We start from the raw sequence: 19159 nt of genomic DNA on the forward strand, positions 1-19159 counted from the left end.
AATTTAAAGCTGTAATTACCATTACATCACCATATCAACATGAGTGGAGGAGTTAATAAAAAAATGAATGTTCATTGTAGCCTAAAGAAATACACTATAGGCTTTTCTAAAACCTCAAAGATCATGTTTTCTTTCCATCAGTGAGAATTGCTTTAATTTAAAGCAGTTGTTGGGTGGGTATCTTATCACACTAAGTCGTTTTTGCTTTAAGGCATGAAGGCAAGGCATTATCTTTTTTATTTTACTGGCTGAAAGTGAAAACATTGTTAATTTGAATGGGATTAGCACCACCATGTGGTCAAAAGATGCAGAGCTCAATAGGTGTGCATTGGATGGATTGAACAGTAAATGTATAACGAAATTGTTATGGGAAATTATCCAGTGCAAAAAGAAAGCCATATTAAATAAAGTATAATACAAAATTAAAAGTAACCTTGAAGGTCATGGCTTCTCAGACCAAGTGGCGAGTCTTTAATTGCCATGTAGCCTACTAGAGTAGCAGAGTGGCTTTTCACTGTACTATGTGATGCTTTCCTCTGAGATAGAGCAGCTGTCATACCAAGCCATGGGGATACCTTTGATGGTAGGTACACTGGTAAAGGTCTACCAGAGTCTGACTGGTCAGATAGGTGGGCTTTCCTCTGCCTCCTCCACAGGAAGAAAACATGTTGGTGGGCTTCTCGTTATCAGCGCTGTAGAGGTGTTGAGGGCCCACCAGAGGTCTTCTTTCTGATGTTGTTATCTAAATCAACCCAGAGTCCAGACCTCTCAGGTCGTCTGGGGCATGGTCTGCTTTCTGTCCCCACAATCAGAATTATGCACCATGCACATATTATCTGGAACAAACTTCCAGAAAACCTGCAGGTCTGCTACAACTCCGTTATTTTAAATCAAAGCTAGATCTTTCTTATTTGCCACACTGACTTTTACTGAGTTGTGTTTGTTATGGCCTACTGTAATTTATACTTTTTCTGTGTTTATTTTACTTATTCTTTGTTTCGTCTTAATGTATTATGTAATTGTAAAACACTTTCAATTGCTTTGTTGAAATGTGCTATACAGATAACCTTTACTCAGGTCAACGAAGTGCATCTGGGATTTTAGTTCCTGTTGAGCCAACCTTTGAGGTGTGCATCGTCCTTCTTCTAATCTAAATGTTCCTGTTCCAGGTTCCTGAGGAAATGACATGCTCCTGAACGTTTATGTTCACCTCTGTTCAGAAAGTGTACAAGGGGTGTCTCAACAACATTCATTGTTGATTACAAAAATAATTTTTACCAGTAGGCCTAATGTCATTCATATTGTTGATAAGAAATAGGATCCAGCAGGAAAGCACGCACATCTCAAAGATTCTGCGGGTGCTGAATAAAAGTGCGCACAGATGAGAGATGAAGTTCGCACCACAAGGTCTTGAGCTCCAAACTTTTAATTTAAATGAAAAAAAAAAAACGTTTCGACCCGCTTCGCCAGGAATGATTCCTGATAAAAGGTTTGGAGCTCAAGACCAGTGTGCGAACTTCATCTCCACTCATTCATAGGGTCACTGTTGACCACATTCATTCACTGTTGCTATAAGTAGTTTTGATCAAGTGATGGAACATTTAAAACAGTAGACGGTAGAGTTCTTTTCAAGGCAACGTTTCTTTTTGTTTTTTTGTCTTTTATTGGCAAATGCTTGAAATAAAGTCGTAGCAATGTCTATATACACCCCTCCACACAGTGACAATGTCAGAAAGCCTAAATTAAACACGCATTCCTAAGAATAACCGATGATTATTATATGATCGTTGATACGCACACATTTTTTTGTTTTGTTTCAGACACACATATTTTCTGTTTTTTGGTTCAGAGACATCTATAAAGACATTAAATAAAACAATACAATAATATCTATTGCGTAAAATAATTGTACATATCAAAAATGAAAACTCGAGAGAACAAAAAAAAACATGCAAAGTATGTAGTGCATCTCAACCTTTTTCTTTTTCTGTAAAAAAAAAAGTATTATTTAACAAAAGGCAGACAGATCAACATACAGTGACAAAGCAGTGCCCTACACAACAGTGGAGCAGATACAAAAGATGATAATGTTATATAGATAAAGTAATTAAAATCATGAAAATAAAAAATAAATGAATGCCAAGTTGTATTTTTTTTTCTTCTATATATTCGTATTAATTTAATATATGTGCAAAGAAGCTCTTCCATTTCCTACATTGTATAATGTGTTGTTTTTAAATCCCTACTACTCTACAGTCACAACACGCTCGCTGCAATCTTACAAGCACTCCGATAAGCCACAGAAACTGTCCTCACACAAGTCACACACTGGTACACAGCACCACGGCGTCTTGAGGGCATTCATTTAACTCAGTGTGTAAAAATGGAACCTTCTGGGTCCATTTGTCCACTCTCAAGTAAAACGTGGTTTTCGTTAAACCAACACTCAGGATTTTGCTTTGCCTACTAAGCGTTATTTTCTACCACAGATGTATTTTGTTTGCCTGCCTGTTTCCCAAATACAGCAAGTTTGTTTTTGTGTATATAACGAAGTACATTTATGTATGTAAGTGTTGTCTAACCCTGTCTCCTACACTGTCCTGACCAGCGTTGCCACTGTTCTTAATCTGTGTGTGAGTGCATACCGCTCGACAGCAAACATTTGCCTCTCATTTCCTTGTCGGGATTGTGTGCCCAGTATCGTGCCAACTAGTGGACAAATGGGATTTCACAAATACAAGAAAACTGGTGTATTTAGCTATAGAGGTGACACGATGTAGGGGAGTGGGGGGTGAACAAGCATTTTAGCCACTCAAGCCCCAATTAAAGAAATTCAAAAATAGCCATTCCATAAGCTCAAGGGTATAGAACGGTTATTTTTTTTACAATATTTCTCTGTGTATGAAAATGTTCACCTATAATGGCATGCCCAAAAAAACAGGGTTGTCAGGGTCAAAGCGGTTTACTTGGAAAACACTTAACTGAGAGCCAGGCAAGCACCCCCTGGTTATCTCCGTGCATCTACTGGATAAAGAAGCTGTTCAAAGTAACTGCTCCTGGGTCATCTGACACAGGCTGACAATGCTAGCGGCGTGTACTGTAATATAATGTGCTTACATTGTAGGAAATCAATCCTACATTGTGACCTCTGCTCTGAAAACAGGCTGAGAATCGCTTTTCTTTTCTTCTTCCAAAGTAGACGAAACACAGCAGTCCGATCCAACGGTCATTGGATGAACGTCACTGTCAAAACGTGGGCCTCATTTGGCCAGTGCTGCTATAGAGCCATGTTCCCTTCCTAGACTACGTGCACTGTGTATATAAAGATAGCTGTTATATAAAGTAAATGTCTGACAAAGCCATTTACGGTAGTTCTGGCTTTCACACAAGGTGATAATAATATGATACACAGTGTTACCTAATGTTTCTGTGTGCGTGTGTTGTGTGTGTGTGTGTGCAAGTGTGTGTGTGTGTGTGTGTGTGCGTGCGTGTGTGTACATTTGTGTTTTCAAGGTGTGAGAAATATGTAAAGGAGTTAAAGGGGGATTGAGTATTGCACGTGTATATTTACAGTACATGATCATAAGAATTACTGTAATTAGGGTAATTTCTTATATATTAGCCCGTTTTGCCAGCTCAGTAATAACCAACAGTTGGTTAGGTGAGTGTCACGTTGGGACTGAAAACAAACTGTGATAAACCACAACTGGTTATCTACGTAGTAATCTACGTAATACTGAACCAAACAAAGAGAAGAAAATCTAAGATAAAAACAATAATCATTGAAGAACAAAAAAAATCTATTTCTACTGTTGCTGCTGTTCAACAGGAAAGAGTTGAGAAGATGGCGTTAAAAACTTTACCACGAACGAGGCGATGGTTGAGACTTTAACCGTGCTGTGCTTCCGTCAATGTGGCCGATGAGTTTATCACCAAGAAGTATCAATGAATGAATCAGTCAAGCTTCCGATCATCTAATGAACGACTGGCTTTTGTTTTTTGCTGCCTTAAATATTACAGTTTTTCTTTTTAACCTACCATCCCAATAAACAGCAACAGCCAGTTTAAAAAAACCTGCAAAGCCTTAATGCTTTGGCTTCGCTCAAATCAAATGATAACAGTAAATCCTAAGTGTGTGTCAAAGGAGTAGGACAGAAGATAAGAGTCGAATTCCCATCCTGAATTCTAATTCTATCTCTGAGGTGCCCTCTGCTGTTTGGAAGTCACTGTTCTCTTTACTGACCGATGTGAGCAAGGAAGAAAAGCATAGAGGGAGGGAGAGAGATAGAAGGAGAGATAGAGAGAGAGAGTAGGCAGCTAAAAAGAAGGTGACATTGAGAAGCTTTGTGGCGGAATGAGGTTAGAATCAGGGCAGGAAACCATTATTATAATTTTTTGTCTACCATACATACAGGCTGATGGATTGCAGACTGCAGCAGCCAGGTGCACCACAATAATTCTTTAAAGAATAGAACAGGACCCTTGAGTGATTTGCTGACAATGTGGCTGGGTCGCGTTATAGACAATCTCAGCAGCCAGGTTCAAGAAACGAGCGGCCTTTGAACCGGTCGATGGCGATAGCATTACTCTCCCCCCACTCTGGTGACAGCATGGAGGGAGAGTCGGTCCTGTGATACTTTATAACCCCACATCTACTCCTCCTCCCCAGCCCTCACACCCTACCCCACCCCAGCCCAGCCCACCCTCTCTCCTGCTTTTCTCCTCCCTAGCAGCCGAAGGTCTCCTGCGAGGCGTACACCATGTAGAGGAAGCCGTCCTCGTCTCTCTCCTGCTCGTAGATCTCGGAGATGGACGTGGACACGGACACCATGCTGTGCTGGTTGACCAGCAGGAAGAAGGCCTGCGTGGGGTTCAGCTGGAGACGACGCCTGGGCCAAGAGGAAGAGGGGGAAGACAAAACTGTTAATCAGGCAGGTACTGCACACGTTTTGTAACCATACAGCCTGATCTCACTGTTCTCACAGTGTTCAGCTCTTTGAGATCTCATAGACATAGAGAGTGCCTTGTGAAACAGTGCCCCCTACTGGTCTCTTCCATACTATACTTACCCCTGTATTTTCATACACTTCCTGTTTTTGAGCTGACAAAGCTACACTTCAGTTCTCACTTCTAGTTGAAGAGTCTTGTTGAATAAATATGTATTTCTACTGTTCTGCCTTCGGGTTGCAGAGCTATAGGAAGACAGCTAACCTGAACCTCATAGATTAAATGAAGGAAAAGGAAAAAATAAACTAATCCAAAACAAAGACTTTGCCTTCAAATGGATAACTGGATAACCTGGTCCTTCTTTTATCTATGATGTTATGTTAGCTGTCTGCCTAGCTCTGCAACCTTGGTGGCTATACGCATATGGAGGGCAGAACACACAGCAAATTCATAGATGTGTTTACCGGTAGTTAGGATGGGCTGTCTAAGTCTTATATACTGTAGATGTACAGTACATGGCACGGGCAGATCAGGAACGTGTTTTTGGCATTAAGACTTTTCCATTACGTGGCGCGAAGCGATGCATTGTGAGCTTGTAGATCTGTTATTTTCACTATAGTCCCGCAGAAACGTGTCATTTCTTTTTTGGGTCTTGAGCTAAAACATTTGCTCTATGAGCTTGTAGATCTGCTATTTTTCAATAGCTAAAGTATAACATAATGATTAAACACCAAAAGATTGTCCCGCCCAGAATGGGTTAAAAACAGGTTCAGTATTTTCCCAAAGAAATTCAAAGCTTTAATTTTGTGAGAAAAATGGTTAAATGCAAGAGCCAGTCACGAGACTTTGCAACAGATGTTTTAATTAAATTACACGTTTAAAAAGCAGGTGGCTTGCGCACATCCAGTTCCTGGCTGGTGCTGGACAAAGGTAGATACATACAGTGAAGAAGTGGTCCGCACACAGGCTTTGCGCCTCCAACAGTGTTTATTTGTTAAAACACCATTATAAATTAGGATACCTGTCCTAATTTAAAAAGACACCTAAATTAGGACACCTGTCCTAATTTATAATGGTGTTTTAACACAAATAAACACTGTTGGAGCAAAGCCTGTGTGCGGACCACTTCTTCACTGTTAATTAAATTACAACACATAAATGTTGTAGGCTGTATCTGTAAATGTATAAAATCTAGTACCGATAGCAGTTGTTGTTATCTTAACCCATCCTGAACGGGAACACCTTTTGGTGTTTTAAGCATTATGTTATACTTTAGCTATTAAAAATAGCAGATCTACAAGCTCATAGCACAGCACTGAGTGCCGTGCTACGAGCTTGTAGATCTGCTATTTTTTTGAAAAACCATGACAATGTAGCTCAAATCTTCAAATATACAGCATATTCTTTCAGAGCGAACGTTTTTAACTCAAATCTTTGCTTCTGGAGGATCCCTGGAACTACATATTTTCAGATGGGGGTCGGCGGCCAATTACCGGTACATATTTTTTGGGGTCCTTGACATGAAATGAAATAGTATGAGAATCACTGATATAGAAACATTGTTTTTTTTCCAGAAAACTGTCATGATTTATTCTCCGGTTTTACTGGTTTAATGACGGACGGCTCTTCATGCCATAATTGCAGGATCTCTGTAAATGTTAAAGTGGCTAAAAGCCTTGTGGCTGACGTATCAGCTATCAAGAATTCAAAAGAAATGAACATTGCACAGGATGTCATGTGAGCGATGCATACTGTGCACTTCTTTCAACAAGTTAAACTCTTTAATTACTATAATTAAACTTTAATAAAATATTTGGGGCATTGGCCTGCCCAAAATAGGGATTCCAGGGAGACAGTGCTTATGCCCTATATACAGTACGGTAAAATCTCTCTATATCCTAACTACAAATTATTAACAACACATTGCAAGTGCCCAGAGTGTGTGTCTGTGTGTGACTGTGAACCCCTCCAATAGAAATGAATGGGAGAAGCGGGCCCAATCAGTATGGGTAGAAAGAAACCCATTACTGCTTCCTAAAGTGTCCACACTCAAAGAGACGAGAGGACAGATGAGATGGCTGGACAGGACAGGGACCAGGTCGGTTATCATGGCCTCCTGGTGGCGCTATAATTGGCCACTGCGAAAAGGGTGCCATTTCTTCTTACGCCTTTGATGGCCATTAGACATTCAAAGTCATGATTTGAGGCATTTTGTTCCAAAAATGTGTTTAGCAAAAGTCCACCTGCTGGTGGCACTATAACAGGCCAATGTGGGATTTATTCCTAGGAATGTGCGTGCAAAATGTCCACTCAAATTCTGCGTTCATGATTTGAGGCCTTTTGTTCAAAGCGGGCCAGCTTTGGAAGCCAATGTTGCTAATTAGGATGGAATATGAAATACCTATCTTGATCACATGACTATAGAGATACTGTGTACAGATTTGCAGGATTTTCAGACATAATCTGAAGGAGTGCAAAACATATGCAACGCTGAAAACGAAGAGAGGATCGGAGAGGAGCTCACAGGATGTTCTGTTCTGAGCAGGAAAGTCAAAGTGCTTTCCAAGTATCTCTAAATGTGTCGCAATGATCCTGAAATAGTAACGCTGGTCTCTGGCTGATGCCCCACAAACAGCAGGATTCACAAACACATCACATCAGACACAGACTGTCTGCTAGGTCAGTGTTCTCAAGACACCGTCTGTCTGCTAGGTCAGTGTTCTCAAGACACCGTCTGTCTGCTAGGTCAGTGTTCTCAAGACACCGTCTGTCTGCTAGGTCAGTGTTCTCAAGACACCGTCTGTCTGCTAGGTCAGTGTTCTCAAGACACAGTCTGTCTGCTAGGTCAGTGTTCTCAAGACACCGTCTGTCTGCTAGGTCAGTGTTCTCAAGACACAGTCTGTCTGCTAGGTCAGTGTTCTCAAGACACAGACTGTCTGCTAGGTCAGTGTTCTCAAGACACAGACTGTCTGCTAGGTCAGTGTTCTCAAGACACAGACTGTCTGCTAGGTCAGTGTTCTCAAGACACCGTCTGTCTGCTAGGTCAGTGTTCTCAAGACACAGACTGTCTGCTAGGTCAGTGTTCTCAAGACACCGTCTGTCTGCTAGGTCAGTGTTCTCAAGACACAGTCTGTCTGCTAGGTCAGTGTTCTCAAGACACCGTCTGTCTGCTAGGTCAGTGTTCTCAAGACACAGTCTGTCTGCTAGGTCAGTGTTCTCAAGACACAGACTGTCTGCTAGGTCAGTGTTCTCAAGACACCGTCTGTCTGCTAGGTCAGTGTTCTCAAGACACAGTCTGTCTGCTAGGTCAGTGTTCTCAAGACACCGTCTGTCTGCTAGGTCAGTGTTCTCAAGACACAGTCTGTCTGCTAGGTCAGTGTTCTCAAGACACAGACTGTCTGCTAGGTCAGTGTTCTCAAGACACCGTCTGTCTGCTAGGTCAGTGTTCTCAAGACACAGTCTGTCTGCTAGGTCAGTGTTCTCAAGACACAGTCTGTCTGCTAGGTCAGTGTTCTCAAGACACAGTCTGTCTGCTAGGTCAGTGTTCTCAAGACACCGTCTGTCTGCTATGTCAGTGTTCTCAAGACACAGTCTGTCTGCTAGGTCAGTGTTCTCAAGACACAGACTGTCTGCTAGGTCAGTGTTCTCAAGACACAGTCTGTCTGCTAGGTCAGTGTTCTCAAGACACAGACTGTCTGCTAGGTCAGTGTTCTCAAGACACAGACTGTCTGCTAGGTCAGTGTTCTCAAGACACAGACTGTCTGCTAGGTCAGTGTTCTCAAGACACCGTCTGTCTGCTAGGTCAGTGTTCTCAAGACACAGACTGTCTGCTAGGTCAGTGTTCTCAAGACACCGTCTGTCTGCTAGGTCAGTGTTCTCAAGACACAGTCTGTCTGCTAGGTCAGTGTTCTCAAGACACCGTCTGTCTGCTAGGTCAGTGTTCTCAAGACACAGTCTGTCTGCTAGGTCAGTGTTCTCAAGACACAGACTGTCTGCTAGGTCAGTGTTCTCAAGACACAGTCTGTCTGCTAGGTCAGTGTTCTCAAGACACAGACTGTCTGCTAGGTCAGTGTTCTCAAGACACAGTCTGTCTGCTAGGTCAGTGTTCTCAAGACACAGACTGTCTGCTAGGTCAGTGTTCTCAAGACACAGTCTGTCTGCTAGGTCAGTGTTCTCAAGACACCGTCTGTCTGCTAGGTCAGTGTTCTCAAGACACAGTCTGTCTGCTAGGTCAGTGTTCTCAAGACACAGACTGTCTGCTAGGTCAGTGTTCTCAAGACACCGTCTGTCTGCTAGGTCAGTGTTCTCAAGACACAGTCTGTCTGCTAGGTCAGTGTTCTCAAGACACAGACTGTCTGCTAGGTCAGTGTTCTCAAGACACAGTCTGTCTGCTAGGTCAGTGTTCTCAAGACACAGTCTGTCTGCTAGGTCAGTGTTCTCAAGACACCGTCTGTCTGCTAGGTCAGTGTTCTCAAGACACAGTCTGTCTGCTAGGTCAGTGTTCTCAAGACACAGTCTGTCTGCTAGGTCAGTGTTCTCAAGACACAGTCTGTCTGCTAGGTCAGTGTTCTCAAGACACCGTCTGTCTGCTATGTCAGTGTTCTCAAGACACAGTCTGTCTGCTAGGTCAGTGTTCTCAAGACACAGTCTGTCTGCTAGGTCAGTGTTCTCAAAGTGGGGTCTGGGGTCACAAAACATACTTTTTTACACTGTTCAAGACCCAAAGATAATATATTTCTACTGTCAACCAGGGTGTGCAACTAATCGAGCGGATCGATTAAATTGATTATTTCAAATGATTCTTTAGATAAATGTAATTAATAGATAATACTCATAGTTACAGTATTTTATCATCTGCAACAGAGTTAACACTTATGATTTTTTATGTGTACTGTGTTGGACTCATATGGTCTCCACATTCCAAACATAATCGGGGCTGTCTGCCCCGAAACACTTCTTTGCTCTGGTGAAGGGGTAATTCATATAGCATCAGAGTGAAGGGGTGAAGGGGTAATTCATATAGCATCATAGGCAGTAGGGCTGCACTGCATACTGTGCCTAAACAACCCTTCTTTGCTCTGGTGAAGGGGTCATTCATATAGCATCATAGTGAAGGGGTCATTCATATAGCATCATAGTGAAGGGGTCATTCATATAGCATCATAGTGAAGGGGTAATTCATATAGCATCATAGGCAGTAGGGCTGCACTGCATACAGTGCCTAAACAACCCTTCTTTGCTCTGGTGAAGGGGTCATTCATATAGCATCATAGTAGGGCTGCAACTGCATACTGTGCAGAAACTGTTCGAAGAACAGCACGTTCCTCTGCATGCATTATGATATTGATTTGAAGTCGTATCCAGCCGTAGTAGTAGTGTTGCATGACATCCCTCCTAAGCTCCCGGCTCAATGCTATGGACTTACTTAACCTCTTGAGCCCCATTGCCGGCGGGGACAGCGGCTGTCCACCTCTGAACAGCGCTCAGCGGGTCAATGGAGACCCAATTGGTCTCCGGTTCCAACTCCGATGTTGCGGATTTATCCCCTTTACCCCCCTGGGGTTTAAGACGTTTTAACCCCTTTAAGACATGAGGCCGATTCAAAAAATGTCTTTTAAATACTAACAATTTCCAGAAAAACGTATAGTTGCTATAGCAGTGTGGTGCTAGCCAAAGTATAGGCAACAAAGTCTTATGTACACCCGATAGGCTCAAAGTCTGCACTATGCAATATGAACACTTTTATTAGGCAACGTTTCGGTCAAAGACCTTCTTCAGACATCACCAGCCAAAGTATAAAATGACCAGTGGTGGAAAGTACTGTACTTTTTTTTTGTACAATTTTGAGGTATTTGTACTTTACTTGAATAATTCTAAATTTCTAATACTACTCCGCTACATCTCAGAGGCAAATATTGTAGTTTTTACTCCTTACTTTAGTTACTAGTTACTTTGTAGAATTGGGTTATTATTACAAAATTAACGACTTCAGCCCTATATATATCTTGGCCATAGCTTGGAGAATAGCCGATCTACAAGCTCACAATGCGTCGCGATGCAACACATTGTGAGCTTGTACGTCAGCTATTGAAATGGGACCTTCTGTATAATTAGTACTTTTGCTTTTGGTACTTTTAAGTACATTTAGCTTTTTACTTGTAACAGAGTACTTCTAAATTGCAGTATTGATACTTTTACTTAAGTAGAGAATATGATTACTTTTGCCACCACTGAAAATGGCACACATGCTTTCCGGGTTTTAAATGGTTAACCCTCCAATGCAGCACAGGGTTCAACCTTGTAAACAAACCAGTCAGCAGGACGAGTTGGAGAAATCTGACACACGCACACGCGCACGCATGCACGCACGCACACACACACACACACACACACGCACACACACACACACAAGCACAAGCACTAACATGCGAGTGTATATATATTACGCCAAACACACACTTATAACAACAATACAACTCTTTTCCATCCAAAGTTAGACTACACTATGTGTCACTATTGCTCTAGCCTTGATGACCTACAGTAGATATTATGCAAAGGCTAAAATATCATTTAGATAGCATGTTATTGAGTCAGATGCTAGGTTAATTCGGTCTATCTATTTTATTTATTTTTGAGGGACGCTAGCCCCTCCTATATCCAGCTTTTGGTGTGTGTAACCCCGAGATTTGTCCTAAGTTACACAAACATTAAATGCCATTGACAATGAATGAACCATTTTGAGTGTTTGTGTAAACTCAAACATTGCGTAAGACAAACATTGAAGACGAAGATGAGGACGCAAATTCTGATTAGCCGGAATCAGATGATGTACTGTATGATGATGTATAAGAGCGCCCCTCACTTCACACTGGTGTGATTTTTGAGGGGCCGATATACAGCTTTTGTCCCCAGAAAATGTCTGCAACACAAACATTAAATGCCACTGACAATGAAAGGGAAACTTTACGTCATCTTGTCCCCACAATATCATATTTGCCATCGACAATGAAAGGAGAAATTAGGTCAAATGTCCGCCAAATATGATGTACATTTGTGGCAACAGGCATTCTGATTGGCCAGTATGAGATGATGCATGATGATGTACGATGAGAGCTTTTATATTATAGTGATTAGACTGATGCTAGGTGCTAGGTTTACCTACATGATCCTAGATCACTGAGGCACTGTACACTGTCTCTATGCATTTGATGTACATGTATGTGTTCACTTTGCTTACTGTAAGTCGCTCTGTATGAAGAGCGTCCACTAAATGCCTAAATTGTCAATTGTAAATTGTACTTATGTCCACTCGGCTGTGTGAAATGAACTCCACCAATGTTGTGTCTTTATAATATAGGTGTACCTGGTGTAGTCAGTGTTGTTTTTGTGTCGACTAAAACTAACACGAAAAATGTTCGTCAACTACCTTTTTTCACAGACAAAAACTAAATGGATCATTTTACACTTGGTTGCATGCTGGAAATAGCAGATCTACAAGCTCACAAGCTTCAAGATCACAAGCTACAAGCTACAAGCTCTACAAGCAATGGCGGCATTAAGGCCCGCCAAAACACATTTTAGTCGACTCACCTTCAGATTTAGTCGACTGAGATCTTATGATATTTAGTCGACTAATACTAGACTAACACTAATACATTCCAGGTGACAAAAATGTGACTAAAACTAAGTGAAAGCTATTCAAATTCAAGAGACTGACTAAAACTAAATTAGAAATTTGCTGCCAAAAACAACACTGGGTGTAGTCGGAGATGCATTTTACCTGATAATCTTGACTAGCTCACTCATGTTGACGTGATCGGGTACAAGGAACTTGGTCTTGTCCAGAACAGGCAGGCACTTCTCTCCCTTATATCTCTCAATGATCACCTAGGAGGGCATGGAGGACAAGAGAGTGGTTACATTTATATCTGGCATTTATATCGCATTAGAAAACCGGAATGGAATGTGTCTGGTTTAACCGTGTTTAGGTAACCCAATTATTCACATTATACCATCAATGGAATGAAGCCACGCATGCACGCACGCACGCACGCACACACACACACACACACACACACACACGCACACAGGGTCAAATAAGTGCTATTTGCATTTTAAACGTTTTTTATCTTACTTAGTTTCCAGACAGTTTTAAATCTCAATTATTTGACACCATCTAAATGATCTTTCTGTGATGAAGTCATCTAGAATTCAATCACTTCCAAATGACAGATGTGAGGTCAGCTTACAGGGATCTTATTGGGATGCTGCTCGCGGATCTGCTGGACTTCTTTGCATCGGTCAGCTGTGGGAGACAGAGACAGACAACCCATTGACATGAGGACCAAACTCAATATACAGTATATATTTTAACCATATCGCCATCAGTAAAACAGCTATCGTCTCCACGTGAAACTCACTTACGATTTCCCGGTTTTAATGGGTTAAATGACCTATGAAATGAAACGAGAAAAAAATCACTAAAGAGTAAACATTTTGTACAAACTCCAAAGGGATCAGACATTTCCTACATTTTACAAAAGGAAGAATACGTCTGCACTCCATTTTGAAAGCTCCCCAAAAACTTTATTTACCAAGGCGGGGTAAAAAACACTGTGGCCTTCGTCAGGTACGTATATTGAATAGCAACGCATATAGTACAGGTATATAGAGGTATAAGTGGGCAGACACAAATCAATGACAAGCACTCACACCTGTGGACAGTCAATAACCCTAACCCTCAAGGCAATGCCAACACAGAGCAATATTCATTTCCCACCACGGAGTAACCTTGCGTCAGTGTCAGTGTCACCAGACTATCCACCTCGGAGGACAGTCTGGTAACCACGGAGCAAAGACCAATCAGAGGCAGGCATGGGCGGGTCTTTACCAGACCGGAATGTAGTATTGAATCACGCCCCCTTCTCCACTCTAGTTCCTAATTATGGCTCAATATACCTGAAAATAGTTGTACTCTTTCAATTACGGGTGGGCGATATGAAATAATATAATATCACGATTATTTTTCAAGCAGTATCACGAACCACAAAATTAGCTTAGTTATTTTTCATGTTGGTTTTTATGGTTATTTTTCAAGCGTGGAGACATTGTATTGTGGATATATTTATCACCATATCAGCCTCTCACCTACTTACAATTCTACACATGGCTGTCATTTACAGTAGCCATTATGTACTGTTCTCTATTTGCACCAAAATACGCCCTACAGGATTAGTATTACTCAGGCAACTCTGGTATATATACAGAGCGGATCAATGTCATCTAATCTATGATTATTGCTATCGTTTACAGAAGCTCAAGCTGCCATACCCCCTGTCAATTGTATTATAATCATGATGATTATACAATGTTAAACAGCAAAAGTTAAGCAATTCTCAGTCATTTTGAGGTGTAATAATGCAATCGATTTGTCCTGTGTATGGGGCAGAACAAGAGAAGGAAATAAAATGTTGCCGTTTTCAAATTCAAAAGTGGCAAATGTATCATTTGACACATTTCCCAGAACTTCCCAAAATTTGATCCGCAGAATGCATTGCGGATGCATTGCAGATTTGTGCCACATTTTCACGATTTTTCAAAATTAGCAGACCTACAAGCTCGTAGTGCGCCACTCGGTGGCGCGCTATGAGCTTGTAGATCTGCTATTTTTCGATAGCTAAATTATAACATAATGTTTAAAACACCAAAAGGGGTTCCCGCCCAAAATGGGTTAAATACATATTATAGCCCTAGTCTGACTAGGCTTAACCAAGCTTTCAGAGGGATTCATTTAATAATGATGAGCATATAGAGATCTAGACAAAAGATGGTATCGAGAAACACATCCTTTTTACTGTGTCGGATTTCCGCCTCGCTCTAGGAATAGCAGCTCCTTAAATCAAATTAATTTGTGACTAAGACTGTGGCTGGCTGCTTTTGGACGTCATGAGAGTATGCTGCAGAGTATAGAAAACACATCTTATTCTTCAAACAGTAACAACACTATGTCTCCTTTTCCTAAAGCCGTACAAATCTCTGTGTAACCCTTCTCCTTCCCCCTTCGTGTGTGAGCCTGTGAGTTTAATTTGAGAAATCAGTGAATGTGTACAGATGTCAGTATGACCCATGATTTAGTAACTCATTTGCGTGGCAATAGTTGTGTTACTGATGTTTTCAGTATGACTAGTATGACTAGCACCTGATGTTAATAACTGCGTTGTATATTCGTGATATGTCAAAGCACCGTGTGTCGAGTAAAATTTTTATGTGCCAGGTGACCTAATTGTTTTTCAAACGTGAATAAAAGCATCAACCTGTATGAATGAACAAATTAAGTCTGACACATTTTCGGATGGTTTATTCGTCACGACTCCCGGGCATGTAAGGACCTTAAACGTTTATCTCCAGTAAGCTGTTGTACTATAGATGCAGATTTGTGCTTTGTTGGAATTATTCTACTCTTGGCCTATGAAAAAAAATCACACCCGTGTGAACCGAGTGGTGCAACTCCCCTCTCTCTCTCTCCCCCCCCCTCCTTCTCTCTCTCTCTCATTAGCAGGCAACAGTGCAGCACTGTCTCTCTCTCTCTGTTTCTGCATGGCACAACAGCGCCCCTACTGGTACTCATTATACTGGTGCTCATTAACCAACACATAGGTTAACCACACATACGGACATTGCTCTTCCTTGGAGTGGTTGCACCACTCAAAATGCATAATAGAACATTTACACACATTGTGTGTGTATATAAATTGCACTGACGTCTAAGGTTTCCTCCCTATTCAGCAGTTTTCCTGTAGGCAGCACCTGCTTGAGGTTTGGGGTGTTTTTCCTCCTTCGCACGTCTGCAAGGTAAAGAATACGCTAAACTCTATTTCTGAACAAACAGAGCTATACTTTCCCAAGCATAAATAAACATGGTCCAAAGCTCAGATGGATGTGAGAGGCAGCCATGAAGTATGAAAGCACCTTTTGTTTTGTTCTCAGAGTATTTTAAATACGGTGCAGCCCTGTGTGTGGACCCCCCCTCACTTATTACCACAACAAGGTCTTGATCACTCAACTCCATTTGAATGGTTTTTTAATCAGATTATTTAGGGATGCAACAGTTAATTAAACTAATCTATATAATCGATTACAAAATAATAATACATTTTAATAAATGTTTTTATTATTATTATTATTAGGGAACAACACACTTGTATTCTACCTATGAGGGCGGATTCTGCCAAAGAATTTCAATGGGAATGGAGCTTTTTTTTCTCCAAACGTTGCGAAGTTGGATTGAGCAGACTCAGCCCCGTCTGAGTTGCAACCAGATAGGCATGCAGTAGGCACAGAATCATAAATAATAGGTATAGGCATTTGGCCCAACTGAGATAATGGGTTGAAAGCCACGCCTCCGTCGCGGTCAAACAGTAGTAGTGTAATATGAACAGATTTTGGAGGTTTCTAGTAGTGTGTATATACCGAATGGCGAATTGTAAATCTGTGTTATTTCACCATGTTTGGTTGAGATCTCGGCTCTGTTAATACAAATTGATTTAGTCCATTATAAAAACAATAGATTGCACAACAAAACAATAGATCAAATTGCACCAAATGATCTGTATATTCATAAAAGAAAACGGCTTCTGGTTTATTTGCTCAATTGTATGTATCCCTTTCTAAGTAAATCGATACAATAATGGCACATTGGGGCGCCCGCTGGCCCAGTGGTCCAGGCGCATGCCACATAGGCCTTGGCCTGACAGCACGTTGCGTGTTCGAGTGCCGTTCATGATGACTTTAGCTGCATGTCTTTCCCTTCCTGTCAGTCTTCACTTGATACTATCAATAAAGGCAGAAAGGCAAAAAACAAAATCTTAAAAAAAATGGCTAAGTGATAGTTGCAGCCCTCATCAGATGTGATTGTGATTTCAAGCATGAAAAATGTTCTTTTGTTTGTATGAAAATAGCAGGCTTGCTCCACCTATCCCTCGAGGCCTAGAGGATTGGTCTATGTAAATAACAAGGCTAAAGGCCTGTGTTTATGGCTCAGCATCCTAAAGCAGGCCTTCTGAAACTATTTCAAAACCGGGCAACGGCCTATGAGTGTTGCCAGATTGAGATTCTGTGAGAGAAACGAGCAGACATGGACCTACACGAAAACAAGACCAAAAGAGAGGGGCTCCACAGCAAAGTTAGTTCAAATAGCATCAACGTCAGTTGAACCACTTTAACCCTATTTAGTATTACATCGGATATGTTCAGCTAATCTAAACAACGCATTGTGAGCTTGTAGATGTGCTATTTTCAAAAGAAGAAAAATTTAGAATGTTTTGGAAGCAGTCTTAAATAACATCACAAATCAAATATGTGGGTCCGACCTGGCACAAAATATTTTTAGATTGGGGCCCGCGGACCAATACAAAAAATACAATATGGGACATAAAAATATTTGAGAACCACCAAATGAACAAATTGCAAAACATTATTTTAACTAATCTGTATGACAGAAAATGATTGGGGGAGGTCTCCCTCCCTACTCTTCCATTGAGAACTTTACTCACTGGTGGTGACAGGTACTAGGAGACCTACTGGTTGATAAAGTAGTACCCCTGGACAGAAAACTTACAAATTGTTGCATTAAAAAGAATGGCAAAAAAGTGTTTGTTAAAAACAATAGCCTACTATATTTTGTCACAGTGGTTGGTAAATCACAAAATTCTGTCTTTTGCATTAGCAACATAAGATGAACTTGCCAGTCACAACTAAAATGAACAAAAACATTTTGTTTAGTGGGTGGTGTTTGGTCTCTCTGACTGTCTGAAAGACAAAAACTATGGTTCACTCAACGGTTGCAACCAACCAACCAACCAACCAACCAACCAACCAAACAAACTTTGCTGAGGTGAAGGACAAGAAGACAAGAAAATATACAGTAGTAATAGTATAGGATAAGAATAAGATACAAGCTAAAGATGTGCCAGGTTATACTGAGCATTCTCAGTTAAAATCCAAAGTCACTATTTGAAAACCGTGATGTGATGCGTTGTGAACAACGTTGTAACAACACAAGTCTTGTATATCTGAGGTCGGTCCTAGCGGCACCAAATATTTTTCAGATGGCTGTCCGCGGCCAAATATTAATGTGGGGGTCCTTGAACATGAAAACGTATGAAAACCACTGAAACTTGGGGGGGGGGGGGTGTTTGTTTTCCTTCTCCGGTCCACACTGCACTGTTGAGTGGGTTAACAGGCCATGATATTATGCAATGGTTCCTGACTCCTCCCTCATGTCCAGCCATCACCTCAGGGCATCATATTACAACATAACTAACGCACCCAACACGTGTAGCCTGCTGGCAGAATGTGTCAGCAACAACTTGTTTTTCTTTTCCCTAGGACTGTGTGTGTTGACATGCAACATTATAACCAATCATAAACATAAATAAATCTAACGGTCTTTACCGTTAAAGAATCAACAACAGGCCTTCATCTCCCTCGGTCGATATACTGAGATGCTGCTTCAACCCTTAAAAGTCGTTTTTGTAATTATGTGTAAAAATAAAACGGGTAAACAATAACAACCGTCTTAACTTGTCGTCTCACACCGTGTCACAGAATTCGCTGGGTCACCGATTTCGCCGTAACACCTAGGGCTCGGCCTGCTGATTTAAAAACAGCCACAAACCCCCGGTTTGATACACTTTGTAACGTCTGAAATACACAATTCCGACGTTATTACACCATGTCCCGTTTATCAAACACGGCAAGAGATCGTCCCAGCCCGAAGTGGCTATAGCAGGCCGAGCTAACAACAAGCTAGCTAAGGTTATGCCGTTATAGATTCCAACTATCGGTATATCTGGAGCTGAGGATTTCTTACCAAATGTCCTCCTTTGTTTGAAAGGTCTGTCGGAAGGCATCTCTGTCGATGGCAGTACAACGTATAAGTTAATTAAATATAGGTCAGAGCAGCCAATAAGACAAGGTGTTCCACTTCTTCTTGCTCGCTAGCGCGTATTGTCAGTGAGTGTGTTCTTCTCTTCTGTTCTAATCTGAACCCAAACACACACAACAAAGCAAGTCAACCCAGCCACTGACTGACGTCACCCTGTCCTGCCACTTAAAGGGAACTTCCACACAAGACTAGTTATTACATTATAACAATCTAATAATGCTCATGTAGCCTGTAACAAAATGTAATAAATTATGATTATAACATAGA

The 19159-nt window shown here is 41.3% G+C and overlaps 1 protein-coding gene across 1 annotated transcript; it reads right to left on the reverse strand.

The window, feature by feature from the left end:
• Positions 1-1622: 1622 nt before the first annotated feature.
• On the reverse strand, positions 1623-19018 carry map1lc3a (microtubule-associated protein 1 light chain 3 alpha). The gene is made up of 4 exons (XM_083771637.1): positions 18818-19018; positions 13197-13252; positions 12728-12834; positions 1623-4889 (listed from the first exon to the last, which is right to left on the reverse strand). Exons 1-4 carry the CDS (start codon positions 18855-18857, stop codon positions 4727-4729), a joined length of 366 nt encoding a protein of 121 aa, XP_083627763.1. The 5' UTR covers positions 18858-19018; the 3' UTR covers positions 1623-4726.
• Between the last annotated feature and the right edge of the window lie 141 nt (positions 19019-19159).

This window comes from Protomyctophum parallelum (assembly GCF_964188405.1).
Source record: "Protomyctophum parallelum genome assembly, chromosome: 8".
NCBI lineage: Eukaryota > Metazoa > Chordata > Actinopteri > Myctophiformes > Myctophidae > Protomyctophum > Protomyctophum parallelum.

Coding starts and splice junctions, on each gene's coding strand:
- map1lc3a (XM_083771637.1), bottom strand. CDS start 18,857: ATGCCTTCCGACAGACCTTTCAAACAAAGGAGGACATTTG. Junction 12,835..13,196: donor AGCATCCCAATAAGATCCCT/GTAAGCTGACCT, acceptor ATGCCCTCCTAG/GTGATCATTGAGAGATATAA. Junction 4,890..12,727: donor GAGCTAGTCAAGATTATCAG/GTAAAATGCATC, acceptor CTCTTGGCCCAG/GCGTCGTCTCCAGCTGAACC.